Source organism: Macaca thibetana, chromosome 18, assembly GCF_024542745.1.
Source record: "Macaca thibetana thibetana isolate TM-01 chromosome 18, ASM2454274v1, whole genome shotgun sequence".
Taxonomy (NCBI): domain Eukaryota; kingdom Metazoa; phylum Chordata; class Mammalia; order Primates; family Cercopithecidae; genus Macaca; species Macaca thibetana.
In genome coordinates this window covers 22836003-22856599 of record NC_065595.1, presented here as the reverse complement: position 1 = coordinate 22856599, position 20597 = coordinate 22836003, and the positions used below count along the sequence as shown (strand labels likewise).

At 42.5% G+C, this 20597-nt stretch overlaps 1 protein-coding gene across 2 annotated transcripts in view; it reads left to right on the top strand.

Moving 5' to 3' along the window:
- Positions 1-414: 414 nt before the first annotated feature.
- The window catches only part of ST8SIA3 (ST8 alpha-N-acetyl-neuraminide alpha-2,8-sialyltransferase 3), a 37995-nt gene continuing 17812 nt past the window's right edge, over positions 415-20597 (top strand). The window contains exons 1-4 of one of the 2 annotated variants that reach the window (XM_050767126.1): positions 415-2599; positions 3982-4104; positions 6793-7350; positions 9870-10800. In XM_050767126.1, coding sequence (XP_050623083.1) covers positions 2421-2599; positions 3982-4104; positions 6793-7350; positions 9870-10152 — 1143 coding nt within the window. In that variant the 5' untranslated portion in view covers positions 415-2420 and the 3' untranslated portion in view covers positions 10153-10800. Of the gene's footprint in view, positions 2600-3981; positions 4105-6792; positions 7351-9869; positions 10801-20597 lie in introns of those variants that run through there. The other variant, XM_050767127.1, reaches the window with a different exon arrangement.

The window sequence follows — 20597 nt, the reverse complement described above, 5'->3', positions numbered from 1 at the left end:
GATCCATATCTTGGCTATTGTGAACAGTGTGGCAATAAACATGGTGGTAGATAACTCTTTGAAATACTGATTTCTGTTCCTTTGCATAAATGCCCAGTAATGGGACTACTGGATCTTATGATAGTTCAATTTGTAGTTTTTTCAGGTACGTCTGTACTGTTCTCCATAGTGGCTATACTAGTATGCATTCCCACCAACAGTGTATAAGAGTTCCCTTTTCTCTGCATCCTTGCCAACATATGTTATTTTTTGTGTTTTTGATAATACCCAGAGTATGCTTTTGAAGTCAGGTCTTTCTGACTCCAGAGTCTGAAGGTGTAACACTACCCCGGGTTGCCTCTCCATAGCATGTTCCCTGATTTCTTGTTCAAGAAGATTTTTTCTAATAGGTGTCATTCCTAGATGGCTCTCTTAAGATCTTACTCCCTTTTGGCATTTTACACCTTACTTATACAATCATTTAAAAAAAAATAGCAATTCAAAAAAATACAATTCAAGTGTTCATCATATCCAGGCATGCAAGCCTTTTCTAAATTTTTTTAAATAATAAAAAAGTCCCACGGAGGGAAGGAGACTATTTGTGTCCTTCTGACACACACTTTTAGATTTTGGTCAAAAAGTCTAGTGGGTGCAAAGTGACCCCCTTTGTCATTAGAAACAAATAGGAGCATTCTGTGTGCTACTGTCCACAACCACACAGATATGTTTCCCAAGGGAGCTCATCAGGTCTTCAAACATTTAGCAAGCATAACGTGTGTGAGAGACAGTATTGGAGAAGGAAGACAAGCCTTGCTCTGCAGAAGCTTACAATCCAGGAGCTCACCCCTTCAAGGAATTTACAGACCCCAGACAGATAATAACATTAGGTCCATGAAAGCCCACAGGGCAAGAAGTTCAGGAGAGAAAGAAGTCATAACCACCTTGGAAAAATCTCAACTTGTTTTATCAGAACTCAAAGGCCAATTTCTCACCCCTAGCTCTCTTCATTAGCGCTTATTGACCAGTATTAGGGAGTACTAAGCCAAGAGTAAAGCTAGGGTGGCAGAGGCCATAAGCTAATTGCAAAGGACAGAGTTAAAAGAAACATGCGAGTTTCCCCTGAGCACCTAATTGCATGACTGAAAATGGATTAATTTGTATTTCTAATGGATATTAAAACAAGAAACATGTGAATATACTAAAACAAATTTAAGGTCAAGCAACGCAAAGTGTTAGTGCGTTTTCCTTCCACTCTCAGAGGCAGCCTCTCTTATTTGGTTCTTGGGCTCCTTCATAAAAAGATCTGCGTTTTTTAATGGCCTCAGCTTCTGGAAGGCTCAGGCCACTTAGTCCATCAGGAGGCCAGGCCCGAGGGATGGGTCTGAAGAGTGGGCAATGGAAAGTTAAACCAGGGCTGACTTCACCAGGCCGTCAAGTCAGGGGCAAGCACATTGTCCTTCCACTGGAAGACGGAAAGGGGAGAGGAAGGCAGGCCCTCCCTACTCACAGGTCACCTGGCAACTTTGCTAGGCACTACCCAACCTTTAGGGATAAGTGAAGTATGTCGTGGGCATAAAAGGCGGACAGGGGAGTCATTCTGGCAAATTCCAAGAAGGTTTTAAGGGCTCCCGAGGCAGGCAGGCCCAGTTGCTGTTTGGAACTTCCTTTGGGGTGGAGGGTCGGGGGGCAGAGGGCCAGGGCCCCCGCATGAGGGGACATGCTTTTAAACAGCTGCCTTCCAAAAACCATTCTCCCTGCTTCTCTGAGAAGCACCCAGCTGTTGTTTATACTCTAGGACAGCAAATCCGGTTATTTGTCTCCCTATTCCGTGATATTATAAAGTAATGAATGGTCCATTAAACTAAGTTTGGGATCTCGTCTCCCTATAGCCACCTCGCCGGCACCCTCAGCCGGGGAGGCCGTAGGCGCAGGCTGCAGCCTGTCAGCCTCATTCCCCCTCCCTCCACCACCTCCCCCTACTCCCTCCCTCTCCTGCACCCCCTCCCCCCGGTTATTTGGGAGATTAGAGTTCATTAATTAAATTCTGTGCTTAGATCGAACTGTAACATTATTCCAATCACATTTATCTTGCAGGCGGCGGCAGAGATGGCAGCCTCGCTGGAAACGCGCGGGGGAGCCTGAGCCGGCTGCCGGGGACGCACGGCGCTGCGCGCTCCTTCGCCACGCCGCCGCGCAGCCCCTCCATCTTCCTGCTCGGCGCCCGGCCCCGCGCGCCCCTGCCTAGGGGGTCCCGCTGCTCTCTGGGGCTCCTGCCGGCTCCAACCCCCGGCCCCTGTCGCCCCCCCCCCCGGGTCCCCCTCCTCCGCCACGCGCGCGCGCGCGCGCACACACACACACACACGCGCGCGCGCGCGCCAGCGAGCTGCTGGCCGCTCAATGGACCGATTTCCCCGGTTTCCCTGAACCCAGCCCAGCCCGGGATGAGAAATTGCAAAATGGCCCGGGTCGCCAGTGTGCTGGGGCTGGTCATGCTCAGCGTCGCCCTGCTGATTTTATCGCTCATCAGCTACGTGTCCCTGAAAAAGGAGAACATCTTCACCACTCCCAAGTACGCCAGCCCGGGGGCGCCCCGAATGTACATGTTCCACGCGGGATTCCGGTGAGTGCGGGCCTCTGTGTTAGCGCCCTCGGGAATTTGGTTGCTGGGGTGTTTGGGGAAGGGGAGACGTGGGGGAGGGGTGTTTTGGTTTCTCCGAGACTCTTTGGGCCAGATAACTGCGCGGTCTTTCCACTCCTCTCTCTAATTCTCCCTTCCCCCTCCCTGGTTTTTTTTTTTTTTTTTTTTACCCCAAAGCCCCTAGAAACCGTTGTCCAAATCGATGTGATTGCATTTCTCGTATTCTTTCTCAGCATCCCTTCCCTCATTTCAGAAATGGAGGCTGGGGGAGGCTTTCAGGAGGGTGAGGGTGGAGGGAAAGACGGTGTGTGTGTTCGGGAGGGGGTGGCGAGCGGAGATGGACTGGCGTGAGGGGAGCGCCCTCCCCGCGCCCTGTCCTCAGACTCCGCGGGCCGGGCCCGGGGCGGTGCGGGCGGTTTAATGGCGCAGGCGCCGGACTCCCCTCGCGCCCTCCTCCTCTCCTCCCCCAGCCCTATCAAAGGACACGCGGGTTTATTCTCAGGAAGCCCCTGGGGCGTTCTCCCTCGACCCTTTCCCTCGCTGCCACCGCCCCCACCCCCTTTCCGGGATTCCTGCATCCCCCGCCCCCTGCGGGAAGCCAGCCTCGGGAGGGCCGCCCACCCTCGCCAGGTCGGAGTCACCGCCAGGCGCTGGGCCGAACTGAGAAGGCGCCAGGCGCAGCTTGACGCAGCTCTGCGAGAGCCCCCGCCCCTACCTGTGACCCCGGGAACTCCCCCAGCGGGGCATCCTGACGGGCAGGTGACAACTACAAAGTGCCACCTGTGGTCGAAGCTGGGACCGAGGCGAGGAACCCAGAGGAGCCCCGCTTGGACCGAGGAGCGGAGTTGGCCGGCGGCCCCCCGGGACCCCCAGCCAAGTTATAGGAAGTGAAATCGGACGTGGGCTCGGGAAGGAAGAGGTTAAGGCAGGAACCACCCCCAGCCTTTCCCTGGGTGTCCGGTTTCCTCTGCCCTTTCTCCAAAAATCAATTCTCTGGGGCTGCAAGGGCGTAGCGGGTCAGGCTGGCGGGGCGGCCGCTGTCCGCGGTGCTGATTCCGTGGTCCTCGCAGCGCCGCGGGCTCCAGCCCTGCGCCCGGCGTGCGCCCTGCTCTCCGCATGACGGCCATTTTATGGTCTCTCCGGCACCCGGAGGGATGGACAATGCAGATGGGGTTCCCTAGTTTTCTTTCTTTCTCTCGGGTGTGTGTGGGAGCAGAGGGCGGACCAAATGAGAGGGGCTCCGGGGCGGAACGGAGCCCGCGCGCGTGCCAGCCGCCGCCGCCCCGGCCGCTGGACTTTAATGGCTACCTTGGCTTCCCTGAGCTGAGGCCAGCACGTTTGTCTGTGCTCATGCTCCTCTCCAGGTCACAATTTGCGCTGAAGTTTCTAGACCCGTCATTTGTGCCCATTACGAATTCTCTCACCCAGGAACTCCAAGAGAAACCTTCTAAGTGGACATTTAATCGGACAGCGTTTTTACTTCAAAGGTAGGATAGGAGGAAAAGATCCAAAAGGTGCTTTTAAGAATTCTAGAGCTCGAAACAAAACAAAACAAAAACAAGCAAACAAAAACATCTAAAACAACAAACATCTATACCCCCCACCCTCACCACCAGGTGTATCTGCATTGTTTTCTTGGCATGACTGCCCAAAACAATGATCAGGAACCTTCTCCTGAGTATGTAGTGTCCTGTCACAAAAAGGACACATCAGGACCAATTTGAATAGAAAAAAAAAAAGGGTATTTCACTTTGGCTTGATTGAGCACCATGATTTACAGGTAACAAGTCTGGCAAGTACTGCCAAAGCCATCTATTTTTCAAAAACAGACAAAAGGTTAGTTGCAAAAAGACCACCCAATGCATTTTCATTCCGTCCCTGAAAAAAACTTGAAAAATAGAATAAAATGGTATTGTTTCATTGAAACACACAGAAAATGCCATAATCTGTCTCCATCACATTACTTGTGAAAATGCTGGCCCAAATGTATGTAGGTATTTAACTATGGTTTTGTTTTGGTTTTGCCTGTTTTCATTGTCTTTACAGCTTTACTTATTGTAAAGCTAACTAACTTAATTCATACTAATTGTAGCAGTTTCATTTTATACACGTAAGATGGTTTTGGGGTTTTGTTTTTTTAGGTGGAAGGAAGAAGGATGAGATTTGTTAAAATGTATTTATTCTACTCAGTGATTCTGGTCTACTCTTAGCAAACCACAATAACTCATTACTCCTTCCTTCACGGTGGGATTATTATACTGCTAAATGGGATGTGAGCCATCTAGTGTATTCATTAGAAGTGTGAATACTTATTTTACGAACCACGCTATTTAGGGAGTTGTGTTTTGGTCTTAGCATTTCTAGTATTGCTTGTTTTCTCTCTTTTACAAGTTTAATCTACGGGCAGAATTAAAACAAATTCAGTGGATATTCATGGTCTCATGAAAATACTGTTTAGATGAAAAGTCAACATACAGTCATATGATTAAGATTAACATTTTAAAAATACTTATGTTTAATTACAAATTAGTTCATGAAAATTGATCAATTCTAAAACTCTGGAAGTGTTTTTTTTTTTTAATAATTGGGAGGGTTTTAATTCAATGTTAATTTTATGGACAACTCGGAAAATTTTTATGGGTAGAACACATTCTAGCTTTCCCCAGAACATGTTTCTAACTCAATAAAAAATATTCTTCCCACACTAGGCCATGTGACCCAAATGACCAGTCAGAAGAATATTTCTTTCTCAAAACTTCCCTCATTTTAATTAATTAGATAATCTTTAATTAAATTTTTTCCAGTAGCATTTAAAATCTGCCTTACTTTTTTAACAACTTGTAAGAATGGTACTGGTAACTTGGGAAATTTCAAAGATTTCAGTTGCTGTTGCCTCTGTTTTGAAGAATAAAGTCATTTTTAAAATAAAATTCCAAGCAATGTGATGATATGCAAAGCATTTCATTTCATTCCTGCTACATTTTAGGCAAAAGTTATAAGAAATTCAGTGGGATTACTTAACATTGGAGAATCTAGCAGCAAGTAGCATGTTACTGGTCTCTCTTGAATATTTTAAATAGCTAAAACTTTAAGAAGAGATACTTAATTTTACTTAAAGCTCAATATGAAAGCAACCTGAAATTAGTTCTAAGTATCAATCTTGCCTTGTTTATGTAGTGAATTGTTAGAATATGGACGTATTTTCAGGATTTATAATAGCCTTGTCTTCTAAGGATTAGATTTCTTTTTTTTTTTTTTTTTTTTTTTTGAGACGGAGTCTCGCTCTGTTGCCCAGGCTGGAGTGCAGTGGCGCGATCTTGGCTCACTGCAAGCTCCGCCTCCTGGGTTTACGCCATTCTCCTGCCTCAGCCTCCTGAGTAGCTGGGACTACAGGCGCCCGCCACCACGCCCGGCTAATTTTTTGTATTTTTAGTAGAGACGGGGTTTCACCGTGGTCTCGATCTCCTGACCTTGTGATCCGCCCGCCTCGGCCTCCCAAAGTGCTGGGATTACAGGCGTGAGCCACCGCGCCCGGCCAGGATTAGATTTCTTCAACTAAATTGTGTTTTTATATAATCAAGTAGAAAAAACCCCGTTTCATTATTCAGAGGACCTTAATGAGATTATCATCTCATTTGTATTAAATATTCAGCTACACCCACTGCTATTACCATCTTCTTTTTCAATAATATATAGTGCTGTCCTGACTCATATCTATTTGGCTCTTATTTGGACACCAGTGATATTTGATACTCTTTGAGCACTGCAGTCCAGTAGCAAACAAGTAGACCCTACTTGTTTGTGCATTAATGTGAGCTATTTCAGGCCTGTGTAAATTGTCTCCCTGTATTTTCTGACATAATTTGCCCTATACCTCCCTGCTGATCAAATAAGATACACTCTTCATGTAGAGCAGAAAACCAAGGTATGGCAGCTAAAACTGTAAGTTACATTTACAAGCCTCAAAGAATACACCCAGAAACTGACTGAAAGATTAGAATATGCATAGATTGTGAAGCAGTCCTCCCTTCAAGGACCACAATTATGTATGTATAATCTTTTTTGGATTCAATGAGCCTAATATTCCCTCTGAATGAAATGTCAGCATAAGACGTAAGATGAAAAATCAATTCTTCTGAATGGAATGCTTTTCATGAATTTTTTTTTTATTTTAGGCAAGAAATTCTTCAGCATGTCGATGTAATAAAAAATTTTTCTTTGACCAAGAATAGTGTTCGGATTGGACAACTGATGCACTATGATTATTCCAGCCATAAATATGTTTTCTCTATTAGCAATAACTTCCGGTCACTGCTTCCAGATGTGTCACCCATTATGAACAAGCATTATAATATTTGTGCTGTGGTTGGAAATAGTGGGATCCTGACAGGGAGCCAGTGTGGACAAGAAATAGATAAATCAGATTTTGTTTTCCGTTGCAATTTCGCTCCTACGGAGGCTTTCCAAAGAGATGTTGGAAGAAAAACCAACCTTACCACCTTCAACCCCAGCATCCTGGAAAAATATTACAACAATCTCTTGACTATTCAGGACCGTAACAACTTTTTCCTCAGTTTAAAAAAGCTTGATGGGGCCATTCTTTGGATCCCTGCATTTTTCTTCCACACTTCAGCAACTGTGACCAGGACATTAGTTGACTTTTTTGTTGAACACAGAGGTCAATTAAAAGTCCAACTGGCTTGGCCGGGAAATATAATGCAACATGTCAACAGGTGTGTATATTTTATTGCATTTTACTCATATTCCGCCAGATGGCAAATCAATGTTGTAATCTCTTGGGGGTGGGAGCCATCCAATTCATTAGTTGTTGTGGTGAGTTTAGTAGTAGTTAGAAGAAACTCATACCTTTTGTAATGAGTGAATGAATTAATCATTCTAGCTAAGAAGTTCCATCTACCCACAGCTGGTAACCAAGTGTCAGATGGAAGGATTGGTGCTTCATCAGTTTCCTGTCTCTTCTCTGTCTTCTCCCTTAGTAGGGCTATGGAGCAGTCATGGAAATCACCACAAATCAAGAATTTTCTCTAAATAGATAACTATATTCCAAGAATGCCAAAGGCTAAATTAGAGACAAATCAAGTGTTTTTTTTTTTTTTTTAGAAACAATGAAGTTGATTTAAATTTATGTGTTTTGTAGATGTTCAAGGTTAGCAAAACACCTAGATAAATCATAAATTGCACAGTCTGCCTTTATAATCTGGTATTTTAGGACAAAAACATGATAAAAGTATTCTATAAGCATATTGTTACCTCTTGGAATTTGATAGACAGATCAGTCAGAAATGCAATATTTTCATCTAGTCTGGTGATTTTCAATTCTGGTTGTATATATAATCACTTGAGAGCTTTAAAAATACTATTGTCTAGGCTCTGCCTCAAGAGATCCTAATGTAATTTATCTGGTGGGCAGGGAGGTGGAGACCAGGTACTTGGTATTTTTTAACAACTCCCCTGATGATTCCAATATGCAGTCAGAATTGAGAACCACTAGTCCAGGGCATTTTATAAAACAAGATTAATTGTAGAGTTTTTTTTCTTTTAACTCATCTGGAGAAAATTATCTCAACTTCAGTTTCCCCTATGTAAGTAGCCTCAGTGTCCTAACATAGCCCTAGATATTACTATAAGTTGGGGTGGGTTCTGGGACACCTGGTAAACAGAGAATTCTGAAGATCTTTGTTCCACAATAGATTTTCCCCATCTTGTAGCCTCCTAAGATGTAAGATCTGTTTAGTTGACCTCTCATAGGAGGAGGAATTACAGCCTAATAAACTGGTTTGTATCTCAGTGGTAGAGTGATGCCATAATTTATGGTCCAAACTGGAACTTTTTCTTTGAGAGAAAGAGGGTGCTATTAATAATTGCAACACAGATAACTGAAAAACTAGGACTGTCCTAGTTCCCCAGGATATATGGTCACCTTTTTAAGTGGTAATGTAGCCCAACTCCTAAGTTTAAAGATGAATCAATTAAGGTGCAAGGAGCAGAAGTTATTTACCCAAAGTCACTGCCCTAAATGAGCAAGACCAGCGTTAGAAGTCAGGTCTCCTGCCGACCTGTCCCATGGTCTTTTGATCTCCTCATTTTGCTCCCCTTTTGTTCAGTTTAAGTTTGACTACACCGAAAGGGTTGTCAGAGTCATTCTAGCTCCTTAGACAGGAATATGAAAACCAAGATTGAACTTTTAAATCTCATCTGAAAGGGGAAAGGTTCACCTTTGAAATCTTCAGATAGTGAATAAGAAACTACATGTGCTTAGAAACTTCCAGAAACTATCCTGTGTGGCTGCCTGCCACAAAAGTGGAGTTAATCATAATGTTTCACAGCCACTCAGGCCTCAAAAAAATACATAGGTTCAATGAAAACTGGAAGGAAATACAGTCCGCAGAAATCTGACTAATGAACAGTTTCATTCTGCCTGCATCTCCAATGATACACACACCACAGAGAAGCCTCAAATATTTGGTGGTGTCAGCAGGAAGGTTTCTGAGTATTAATATTATTTAAATGTGGAAGGACTAATAACTATAACTTATTATTTACATTTAATGTATCTTACACACTTTCTGAATTTAAAAAATGTAGCATGCCAGATTGTGGCATGCTGAAGATGGGCTTGGGAATCCCTAGTTAGAAGACAAAGAAGCAAGGAATACAATTTTTTACAAGAGAGAAGAAAAATAAGCCTCCACAGTCTTTCTAAACCCCGAATGAAGGGCTTATTTCTAGGTTTGAGAAAGGAAGGGACAGAGGAGTTTCCCTTAGATTAAACGACCTCCTTTACCCTAACCAAGAGCCCTTTATGTAAAAAAAGCACAGTCATTCTTTTTGGTGGCCTTCTGTTGTGTCACCGCTGAGTCAGAGCCACACCACTCTTTAGAAAAACCCAGGGGCAGCTTCAAAGGCCAGCTTCAAAGGTGTGCAAACAGTATGATCCCAGGAAATCCCACGCTCAGAAAGGCCCAACACTTAGCTTAATACTTTGCTCTTGCACTCGAAATTTTCAATACTTTTTGAACCAAGAGTCCAAATTTTTATTTCTTGCTGGATCTCACAAATTATGTAGCCAGTTGTTCCCAGAGGTTGTTTTTGGTTGCCCAAAAGATCATTTCAAAGCAAGCACTATTTAAGTTACATTAACAAATCCACTACCCAGCCCAGTCAGATTGACCTTGCTGATTGAAACCTTCATCGCCGACCTTTGAATCCACATGTACTTATTGTTCCACAGGTACTGGAAAAACAAACATTTGTCACCTAAACGGCTGAGCACAGGTATTCTTATGTACACCCTTGCATCAGCAATATGTGAAGAGATCCACTTGTATGGATTTTGGCCTTTTGGATTTGACCCCAACACAAGGGAAGATCTTCCATACCATTACTATGACAAAAAAGGAACCAAATTTACCACCAAGTGGCAGGAGTCCCACCAGCTGCCTGCTGAGTTTCAGCTGCTGTACCGAATGCATGGGGAAGGGCTCACCAAGCTGACTCTGTCACACTGTGCCTAAGAACTCCGAACGGAAAGTGCCAAATGGCTGTTTAAAAAGTGCCCCAAATCAAATCGAATAGTCTTCAGAATAGAACCCTAGAGAATGTCTTATAAGGATTGTCTGCCATTTAAAAGGAAAGATGTCTTTTCTCTTTTGCACTGCTCTTTTAAGAGTTTTAGCAGATTTAGCAGGACAGATGCACTGAAGCCACATGGTTTAGACTTGATTGATAAAGGGAATGCTGCATTTGGAACTATGCTGCTAACGAAATGGTTTGAAGTATTTTCATGTTTGGATTTTAATAATAAACTGCCTCTCATTTTCATGAGGACTAGAGCTATAGTTTCTGCAGCTCTGCTCAGATAGTCCTCATAATCAGAGGCCTCGGGCCAACTGGGGCAGGATCTGTTTTGCTGGTGGGATCAGACTCTGAAAAATGGAAATGTAAAAAACTGGTTTGCATATCTCATCTTCTATCTATTTCCTTATCTCTGTCTCTGTCACCATCTCACTCCCTTTCTCTGCAACTAATCCCTGCCCTACCACCTTGCAGTTTAATAGTTTGCTAGGAATCCTATTGAATTCGCTTTGCTTGTATGTGTTGCATTTGTACTTGATGTGTTTAAGGTTCTGGGTAACTTTGATGCTTCATGTCAAAATGAGCAATCACGATGGACCCCCTTGTGATTCCTTTTTTAAAAAAAAAAAAATGTCTCCGATGCAGTCCTCACCAGTCCATTCAGTCATTCTACAGCAGGATGGTTGGTCCCTCTGTGGTGAGTGGGATATAAGGCAGTGCATCTTTCATGATCACACAGAAAGCCTATGTTGTGGGTAGCATTGTGTCTCTTGACATAGGCATTGTTATGGCAAATAATAGCACTGTGGCCACATCTGTAAGGCCATTCCAGCCTAAGTTTAGTGCCTCCCATAATCCCAACCCATGCACTGGGCTGCGTGTGCTCTCAGAATATAGAGGCAATGAATTAGCTTAAGACCCTGGGACACATAAAGGAAAAGGAAGAAGAATATTTAGAAGTTGTTATGGAATTCTGTGTATCCCAAAGTGTGGTAACCGTGTTACCCATTCCAGCTGGGTTAAAGTGGAGGAGGAGCTTGGCCAGGCCAGGCTCCCAGGTGACTAGTGCTGAGGTGTGATCATTTTCCGTATCATTCTGTGCACCACCACCAATGCAGAACCATTTGTTCTCTTTGAGAACACTGTAGCACTGGATATTCCCTCTTTCCACTGAAGTCAGATCTATACAACTACAAATTAAGCACTTCAAAAGAAAAAGCCATTGTGCAGTGGCAAGAGTTGGAATCCAAGATTATGTAGACCTGCGATGAAGGAAGTAGCTGGCCATTGTCATTTTCTTTATTTCAGCCTTGTGAGTAGAAATCAAATCATTCCCATCCCTGGCTTTTTACTGAGCATCACTTTGTTCTTCCAGTTCAGCCCAAAGTCTGGCCAAGTTGATGTTAAATTTTAATAAGAGTTTTTATCTTCTTTCCAAATGCCAGTCAAGCATATTTGTTATGCATTTGAGCGAGGTAGCTCATTCTTTTCCTGAAATCTCATCCAGATTGCCTGCAATACGACAAATAACTCTAAAAAATGTGCTGTAGTTCAGTGATCAGCTCATTGCCCCTCTTTAGGAAGGTATGATCATGCGTAAAATTAAACCAAATATGGTAAGGAAAGACACTATCCTTATGCTCATGTTCTGCCTGGTCCTAAACCTGCCTTATTATTCTTTTCAGAAAGCAATCTAATTAAAGCAGCTTGCATAGATCCAGATACTAACTAATGAAAGGAACACCAAGTTCAAATGTGTTACCAATTGTGACACACGTTACAATATATTTATTAGAGGAGACATTAAAAACATTTTTTAATTCAGTGGTATAATTTGATGGGTATCATAACCACACTGTTTGTTCCCTGTCCCTTTGAAGAGGACTGTACTAACATCCTCACACTGTGCTCTGTTGGGATCACTGAGAGATTGACAACTGACAGAAGTGTTTAGTTGGCTGTTCCTGAGCACTTAGTTCATTTGGTTATAGCTAAGTGATATTAATGCCAATATTACATGGGCCAGATTCTGACTCTGGAGTTTTAATCCCAATGTGCCCGTTAGTTTTCACTAAATATAAATGCGTAGACACTATAAACCAAGAAGGTTAAAAGAGGAAAAGACCAGAATCTCTAAAAAACAGTTTATTGTTCTGTAGTAGACAATTTAAATTTTATCTCATCATAATGCCCAGGATTTTTATTTAAGTTCAGGGAGATTTTTAAAATCTCATTGCACTCTTGGCTCCATCTTAACCTTAGAGTGGGAGGACTTTCCCGTCCCCCACCACCGTGTTATCTATCATTTTAATGAAAACTCAAAATAGTGAGGAAATGAACTTCTCTTCAGAACCTGCGGGGTTTAGAGATCAGGCTCATCTCTGCTTATAAGGAGGACTTTCTGGAGATGATCCCAGTAGATCACCCTTCTCTTTTGAAGAACAGCAGCTTCTAGCTGATCATGCAAAATCTCTGTTTTTAAAGACTGTTTCAAAGATTAAATCTATACAACCACTTTTATGACCAAAAAAGTTGGTGTGTCCCAAGTGTCCTAATTAGAAAGGCAGCTGGCTTTCCTGCAGCTCCCAGGCTTGTGTAGTCAAGTGCAGTGAACTGGGCAGTAATCAGCTCAGGACCATTGGCTGTTTCCTCCTCATTCAGCTACAGACACATGCCCTGGCTTTTGCATTGACCTTGCTTTGTTGGTTCTAGACTAATTATATCCTTTTGTCAGAGCCTTTCCCTTTTTTAGGCTACTCACAACAGAGTCCACCTTCAGCTATTGGAATACATTTTACGATAAAGCCCCCAAGTCTTTCTACCCATAACACCAACACAGAAAACCAATTAAGTTGCAGAGGGGGGAAATAATCACAAACTTTTGGCAACCTGCTTAATGCTAGACCCTCTGTTTTCATCAGTTATTCTGAGTGTCATGTGCAGACGCAGATCCAAGGGAGACAGGGTTAAATGGTGGTGTAGAGAATTCCTCCCACACCCCAAAAAATCTTTCCAATATTTGATTATTAAACTGTCTATCATTCTTCCACCTTGTGTCTGTGTCTTAAGTATCTGTGACTATTGTAAAAGTGCTGTATGGTTAGTAGTGTGTGCCTGGCAGTGCTGACTATGACTGCTGTGCCATCTTGTCTGTGACCTTGATGTCAGGAACCTGGCCATGGGGCTACCAGCAAGGATGTGCAAAGGAAGAACTGCTGCCCCTGCCCTCAGCCTCCTTATGCCCAAGCCACTATTTATCCATGAATGTGAATGCCAAGAGAAACCTAATTTGGTTGGGAAGCCAAGGAATGGGAGAACATTTCTTCTGATTTGAGTCAAGGCACTAATTATTAGACACTCTCAGACAGCAAAGCGGTATTGACCTGAGGTCAAAGGAAGCAGGGACAACACTGCAGAATGCTAGGACACTGGAAATTAAGAGGCCTTCAGCTTTGCCAGTCTTGATTCTTGACTTTACAAATGAGAAAATTGAGAAACAGAGAGGCTAGGTGATTTGCCCCAGATGACATAGTCAATTAGTGGAGAAATTATGATTCCTCCTCTAGTACTTCTTGGCCTTACCAGCATCAAATGAAGCTGGGCTCACAGGGAAAGTGAGTTTTGGTCTGGGATCTGCAGGGCACATAAAATAAGTTAGAATGGCTATAAAAGAGGAAAAAAGGTTCTCCCCTCCCTCCCAAAAATTACTTCCCAACACAGAACAATAAAGGAAATGCTTATGTGGGTATGCAGCTGTCCACCAGTTATTACCTACCTTCTCCCTGAGATGAAAGAAAACACCCTTGGCAAATCATGATTTGATAAATAACAATTCAGTTACTGGTGGTTCATGCTTGACAGCTGGAATCTTACCCAATAAGCTATTCATCTTAATAAAACCTTGTTTAGTAATGTATATGCATAATTTAGAAGTTGAAGGCTGAAAATTGTTGTGTACTTCTCCATATATATATAACTTTCATCGGGGTCCCTTGAGTTAAGAAATGCCTTCTATTTTATAGGTAATCTCAACAGCAGACTTTGAAATATTGTGTTTGGTTCAATATGCTAAGAAGATAGACAAATAATAATAATTTTGTGAGTCTTCATGTGCAAAATGACAAACTGAGCAATTTTCTGTATAATTCTGGATTCTTAAAACCTTTTTTCCCATAATTGTTTGAATGCACTAGGCACAAGTTTCTGCTTAAGCCTCTACTTCCCCTGGAATGTGTAGAACTGTCATTTTGCTTGCAAAGGGGCTATGTGTTTGTGGCTGGCAGCCCAGATGGAGCACCCTGGGTGTTGGGGATTGAGGGCACCTTGGCCAGCTGATTGACCTGTCTGGACTCTGTGGCCCAATTAATCAAGGCCACAGATCAGTTGGTACTAAGCATCAAAATGACTCATTATGCCCCTCTCCGATCGCTTTGCCACATAGATACATTTGAAATGGGAAACATTTTAGAAGTCATTATTGTATTATATATTGTCGTGTTATGCAGTATTTCTGAAAATTTATTTTTATTGTGATGACTTATGATTGAAGACGTGTATGAATAGATGTTCCTCAGTGAAGCCTATTCTCTTGTTGTTGATGACAGTGGCATCAGAGTGAAGAGCTGTTGCTGAGTAACTGACTTCAGTTTAAGGTTACCCTGGGGTTCTGGGGTTAGGACCCGGATTATGCAGCTGATTCCCCAGCAAACACAGCTGTATGAAATAAGCAACTCTTCAAAATACAATTCTTGCCACTCACTCTGGACCTTTGATTCATAATGTCCTGGGATAAGTCCAACTTACAAAGATTCCCAGGTGATTCATGTGGCCAGCATTTGGAAACCAATAATATATACATTGGGAGTCATATATACCATTTTGAACCAAGTAGCTAAAGCTTATCTGTCCTTGTGTGATTGGTTTCACATATTCCTTGAGGTTATCATGGTAAATGGCAATATAGACACAGTCTTAGTGACTCAACAATTCAGCTGTTTCAGCTGAATTGACCAGTTGCTAATTTATAAGCAAATAGTAACTGATCAATTTAGTCAGAATGGATGCAAGCCCAAAGACAAGGTGGAAAGCATAGCTTTAATATACAGTTTATCTCAAGGCCAGCTCTTCATATTTCCCTCTTTATATTTCAAACTAAGAGACAGATCTCAGGTCACTCATCTTTAGAACTGGTGAGAATGAGAAACAGGGAACTTAAATGATACATTCAGATTCAATTTGGAAGTCATTCCCAGAGCCTAAAATATTTATCTAAGGGGTCTGATTTATCAACCTCAAGTAGTATCCAGAACACGAAGGTATTCAGGCTAAAATGAAACCAATCAAAAAAGGAAATTCAAGAGGCTCCAGTTCTAAGACCAACCCAGTATAACAAGGGTGATCAGTTATCACTTGCAGCCTTGTACCACCTCTGTTGGATAATGTGCCACCATCCTAATGAAGCTTTGGCCAGACTTCTTTCTATAGCTGTGCACATAGAAAGGCTTTACACAACAGTGATACCAAAGAGTTCCTTTGATTTTCCTTCTGTGTGATTCTCAGACAGTTTTAGCTCTTTGGTGTGCTGCCAAATGTTTAACAACTGGCTCTGGAAAACAGTGGAACCCAGATTTTTAGCACCTACCAATTTCCATGGTGTAAATACTCTCATCCCAGCCAATTTCAAGCTACTAACTTAATGTCAACCAGCTGAAAACACAACAATATGTTTTCAAGAGCCAGTATAAGTTGGCTCCAATACAGCTTGAGCTGGCTCCAGCACAGCACTGCCTGAACAATTTTTAAGTCAGTGAGTACCAAATAGGAGAGGCTAGCAGAGGCTTTGGAGGGACTTTCAAATGTCCGCTCCACCAAGGGGAGCATTTCCATGTTGGTTCGTTTTACTGATTTTTAGTGAAACAGCGTATTATTGGGTCCTAAGGTGTTCAGATATTCCACGTGACTCTTAGGAACCTCTCAACAGACTCCCTGGTAGCTTAGGAGATTACCAACTGTGGCTTTTCTAATTTCTAAGGGTGACCCTCCAGGAAAACATTCTTTAATTTAACTACCAGTTAAAATCATGTTTGTCTGATCTTTTTAAAAAAATCTATACCTATAGTCCATCACTTGTTTCCCCAACTTTGTCATTTTCCCTATCCACTTGCCCCTCATCCTTCTGACATAGTAAAAAAAAAATTACAGGTACCCACAAAACAGTGCCTGCAAAGGAGCAGGTGAAGAACAAGGCACCCAGTAAGCTCACTTAGCCCCACATATCTGGAAAGGCTCTGAGGTTCCAAGGTCTCTACCCCACCAGGGGACACCCAGTAAACATCATGCGGAGAGTTTAAGTTGCACTCAGCTGGAGTTGATTTGCCCTCAGAAAAGTTTCCAATGGTCAAGAAATACCACTGGGTAGGAATATCTCTGAGCAACTTCATTGCTGACTGGGCAAACTTTGTAGGATAAGGTGTCATGTGATGCTTTGCAGTTAGCTAAGCTAATGTTAGGCTGGACCATGAAAAACAAAAATCAACTAACACGCATTTGGCCACTGCAGTCCCCTGGCATTGAGCAATAGAGCAACTGTGCTTTCTCACCACTAGTTGTGAGTGTACTTCCAACTGAGTATTTAGAAATCAGAGATTGGGCGTGGTGGCTTACACCTGTAATCCCAGCACTTTGGGAGGCCAAGACGGGTGGATCACAAGGTCAGGAGATCGAGACCATCCTGGCTAACACGGTAAAACCCTGTCTCTACTAAAAATACAAAAAATTAGCCAGGCGTGGTGGCAGGCGCCTATAGTCTCAGCTCCTCAGGAGGCTGAGGCAGGGGAATGGCATGAACCCGGGAGGCAGAGCTTGCAGTGAGCTGTGATAGCGCCATTGCACTCCAGCCTGGGCGACAGAGCAAGACACCGCCTCAAAAAAAAAAAAAAAAAAAGAAAAGAAAAAGAAAAAGAAATCAGATACCCTGGTAATCCACAGAACAAGTTTTGTTTACAAATTGGAAGTTTTTCTGGTAGAAGTCATTCTTATGTGGGCTTCATTAAATCTTTTGGAAGGTAATGTTCGGAAAAAATATGCCTGATTCCTAGGACACAGTGAGTGGTCATAAATTGCTATCTGCATGTAGTAAATCAAAATTAGATAATGAAGGACCAACTCTACTTTCCTTACTGTAATAAAATACCCTACAGGTTCTGTAAGGCATTTCTAAACTGGAAATGCTTGAAACGCAAGTTGGACATTTTCTATACTATGTGTAAAATGCCAGGTTATACTTCTGTTTTCTTTCTTCCTAATGGTCATTGAAATGAGCTTGTTTCTCTACATTGAGCAAGCTACATTTTATTTTAAATGAGTCAGGCACACGTTCAAATGTTTGTCTTTATTCCCACGAAATTGCATGCAGCCTGAGCACAAGTATGCCTTCACCCTCTGGCTCTTTTCCTGACACCAAAGAGAGAAGTCCGCAGCTACAAGCACAAGGGACTTGTGTTTTATTATGAACAAATTCACAAGAAAACCATTACTTGAGGAACCAGCCACTCTCATAACATTTTCAGTCTTAGGGAAGAAAATTGTTAGGGAAGAAAAATTGGCAGACAGTGGGAGAGAGGTTTGGTCAACGTGCATAAGTGGAATAAAGTCATTGAAGTACTTGCAAAAAGAAGAAGGAGATTTCCCTCTGAAATATGGAATCTAGACCATTTTTTAAGAGAATAACTGTACCCCATGTTAGAAATGCTCTTTAGCCATATTTCAAGATCCAGATCTGAACCCATATTGTACAGAAAAGCACAAGAGCCCTTACAGCCAAGAGCCCTGGGAGGAGTTGATTGACAGGCTGAGATCCAGTCACCAAGCATCATTAGTTAGCAATGAAGTTCTCCCAGGACACCAAACAAATGTATTGAAACATCATAATATACTCTCATTTACTCACATGGGACAACCACCTAAGTCCATAGCAAAACTTTACAGATCTAGATGCTATCTCAAGTCAGGATTCCAGATCAACATCCTCCATGTGGAGATGAGACAATTGAGGTTCAGAAAGTTAGAGTGACTTATTTGCCCAGCTAGCTAACTGGAATTAGACTCTAGGTCTCCCAACCACTGATTCTGCTACTCCACACTGTGCTGCTTCCATTGGTTACATGGACATTGACAATTCATTGTGAAAGCATTAATTAGAAGTCAAGACAAAAGAAATGTTTGTGATATCTTCTCTTACTTAACATACTTTGGTTTCACCATTTCATTTTAGCATTTTAAAGTATAGTGTGTCAGTATAGAATGAAGAACAAAGCTCTTTAAGAGTAATGATGAAACCAAAAGGTAAAAAAGTAGAAGAATAGCAAATGTAAGTTATTAAATAAATGAGCAAGTATGTGTCAGGGAAAATAAATGCTTCTTATATTGTTAATACCATGATTCCCTGCCCGCTCACCCCCTCACTCACACACTTGATGCATTTGTCTTAGAAAATGCCATTTTGAGATACTGGTATTGAAGACTTCCCTCTTTCCCAACTCTATCAGAAGTTCTCTTTCTCTTTGGAAGAAGCCAAGGGCCTTACGAATCAGACTGACCTCTCTTGTGACAGGCAGCCTCGCCTGCCCTTGGAAACAAGCTGCCAGACTGTGAGGGCCACAGAGACCCAAGAGAAGCCAGCACTGCTAGACTGAGGAACTTGTAAATATCTTCTGCCTTCTTGGTGAACAAGGACAGAGGCAATTGTGTGTATATTGTGACTGTAGTTTGTGAAGAAAATGCAACGGTTTGCTTTGACAGCTCCTCAGATGTACTTGTTAAGTGTGAATGTGCCTGCCTCATTGCCTTGTGTTCCAAACACAGTACTGAATGCGTTGTTTTTAAATAAACTGTTTTGTTGTGCTTTGGGAAACACTGGTGGTTGTTTGTCACATTCAGAAGACCTCCCCCCGCCACACACACACACATACATGTGCTAACACGTACTCACATTTCATCCAGTGAAGAGATTGAATACTTCCTTCTGTTTTATATTTTCAGCGTTTTGAGGTCCTTTCCTTGGAAATTTGTAGGACCCCAGAAAGGTTGAGCTTGGCTGTCTACAGCCACGAACAAGCAGGAAATACTCAAAGTCCCCACACATAACTTTTCCATTGGTCCTTTAAATGCTAATCATGTGACAGGCCTGAACATTATTGATAATAATACATTACTCTTGAATGTTACTATTACATACATCATTTTATTTAATGAATAATCAGGTGAGGGAGAGATGCTGAGGGAGTTGTCCCTGCTGTGCAGTTAGTGACAAGTCAAAATGAGAACTCAGCCTGACTCCCAGTCCAGTGCTCCTTTCTCTGTACCTTTCACCCCATCCCAGGCTCTCTCTAGATCACCTCCTCACAGAAACTTCCCCAACTGCTACTGTTAGCCTCTATCCCTTTCCCTGTGCTGGTTTTCTTCATGCCACTTTTTAAATGATACTATTAACTTGTTTACTCAATGTTGATCTGTGTCATCCAATATATTATAAGCTCTACCTTCAACAAAGCAGGAAACATTGCCTGTCTATTCCCACTACACCCCCAATGCCTAGAACAGTGCTATGAGCTAAGTAGACTCTCAATTGATATTTATAGGATGGATAGATGGAAGAATGAATGGACAGATGGGGGAAGGAGAGATGGACAGATGGATAAATGGATGGAAAGGTACACCATGGCGTCTGTGTAACACTTCAACTCTTTCTCATCCTCCTCCCCATCTTTGTACCCACACCACAGACACCAAAAGTCTTAACTTTTCTCTGACTGTGCTGCCTCAGATAGCATTGTGAACAAAACTCAGTAAGCATTTATGGACTCAAGGAATGAACGAACAGTCCTAGGAATTATTTTTCTCAACATCTGTGCTCCAATGTCAAAAATGTCTCAGCATATCAATGCACAGAAACACATCCTGTTCTTGTTCCTGGTTGATTTCAATTTCCAGAAACTCAAGTAGGGTAAAAAAATATGTCATGATTGAAAGCATTCCACCTTCAGTAGACAATGGTTGCATCTGAGAGGTCCTGTGGGTCTTTAATTCAAACATAAAATCCTTACTGTTCGCTGCACATAATACTGGGCAAGATATGAACAGGATACAAAATTAGCAAAATCACAGTGATTATCCTAAGGAACTTAAAAAATCTTCTTGGAGAAATGGTGCAACATACTACAGGAGTAAGTGTATCTTATAAAGAGAAAGAGAGAGACAGAAAGAAAAAGATAACCCCATAAATTTGAGTGAAGACAACAAAAGTTTTAGAGGTCAAATGTAATGCTCAGGGCTTATATCTTCTGAAAACTATTTGCCTGGCTGATGATCCCTGGCAAATACACAC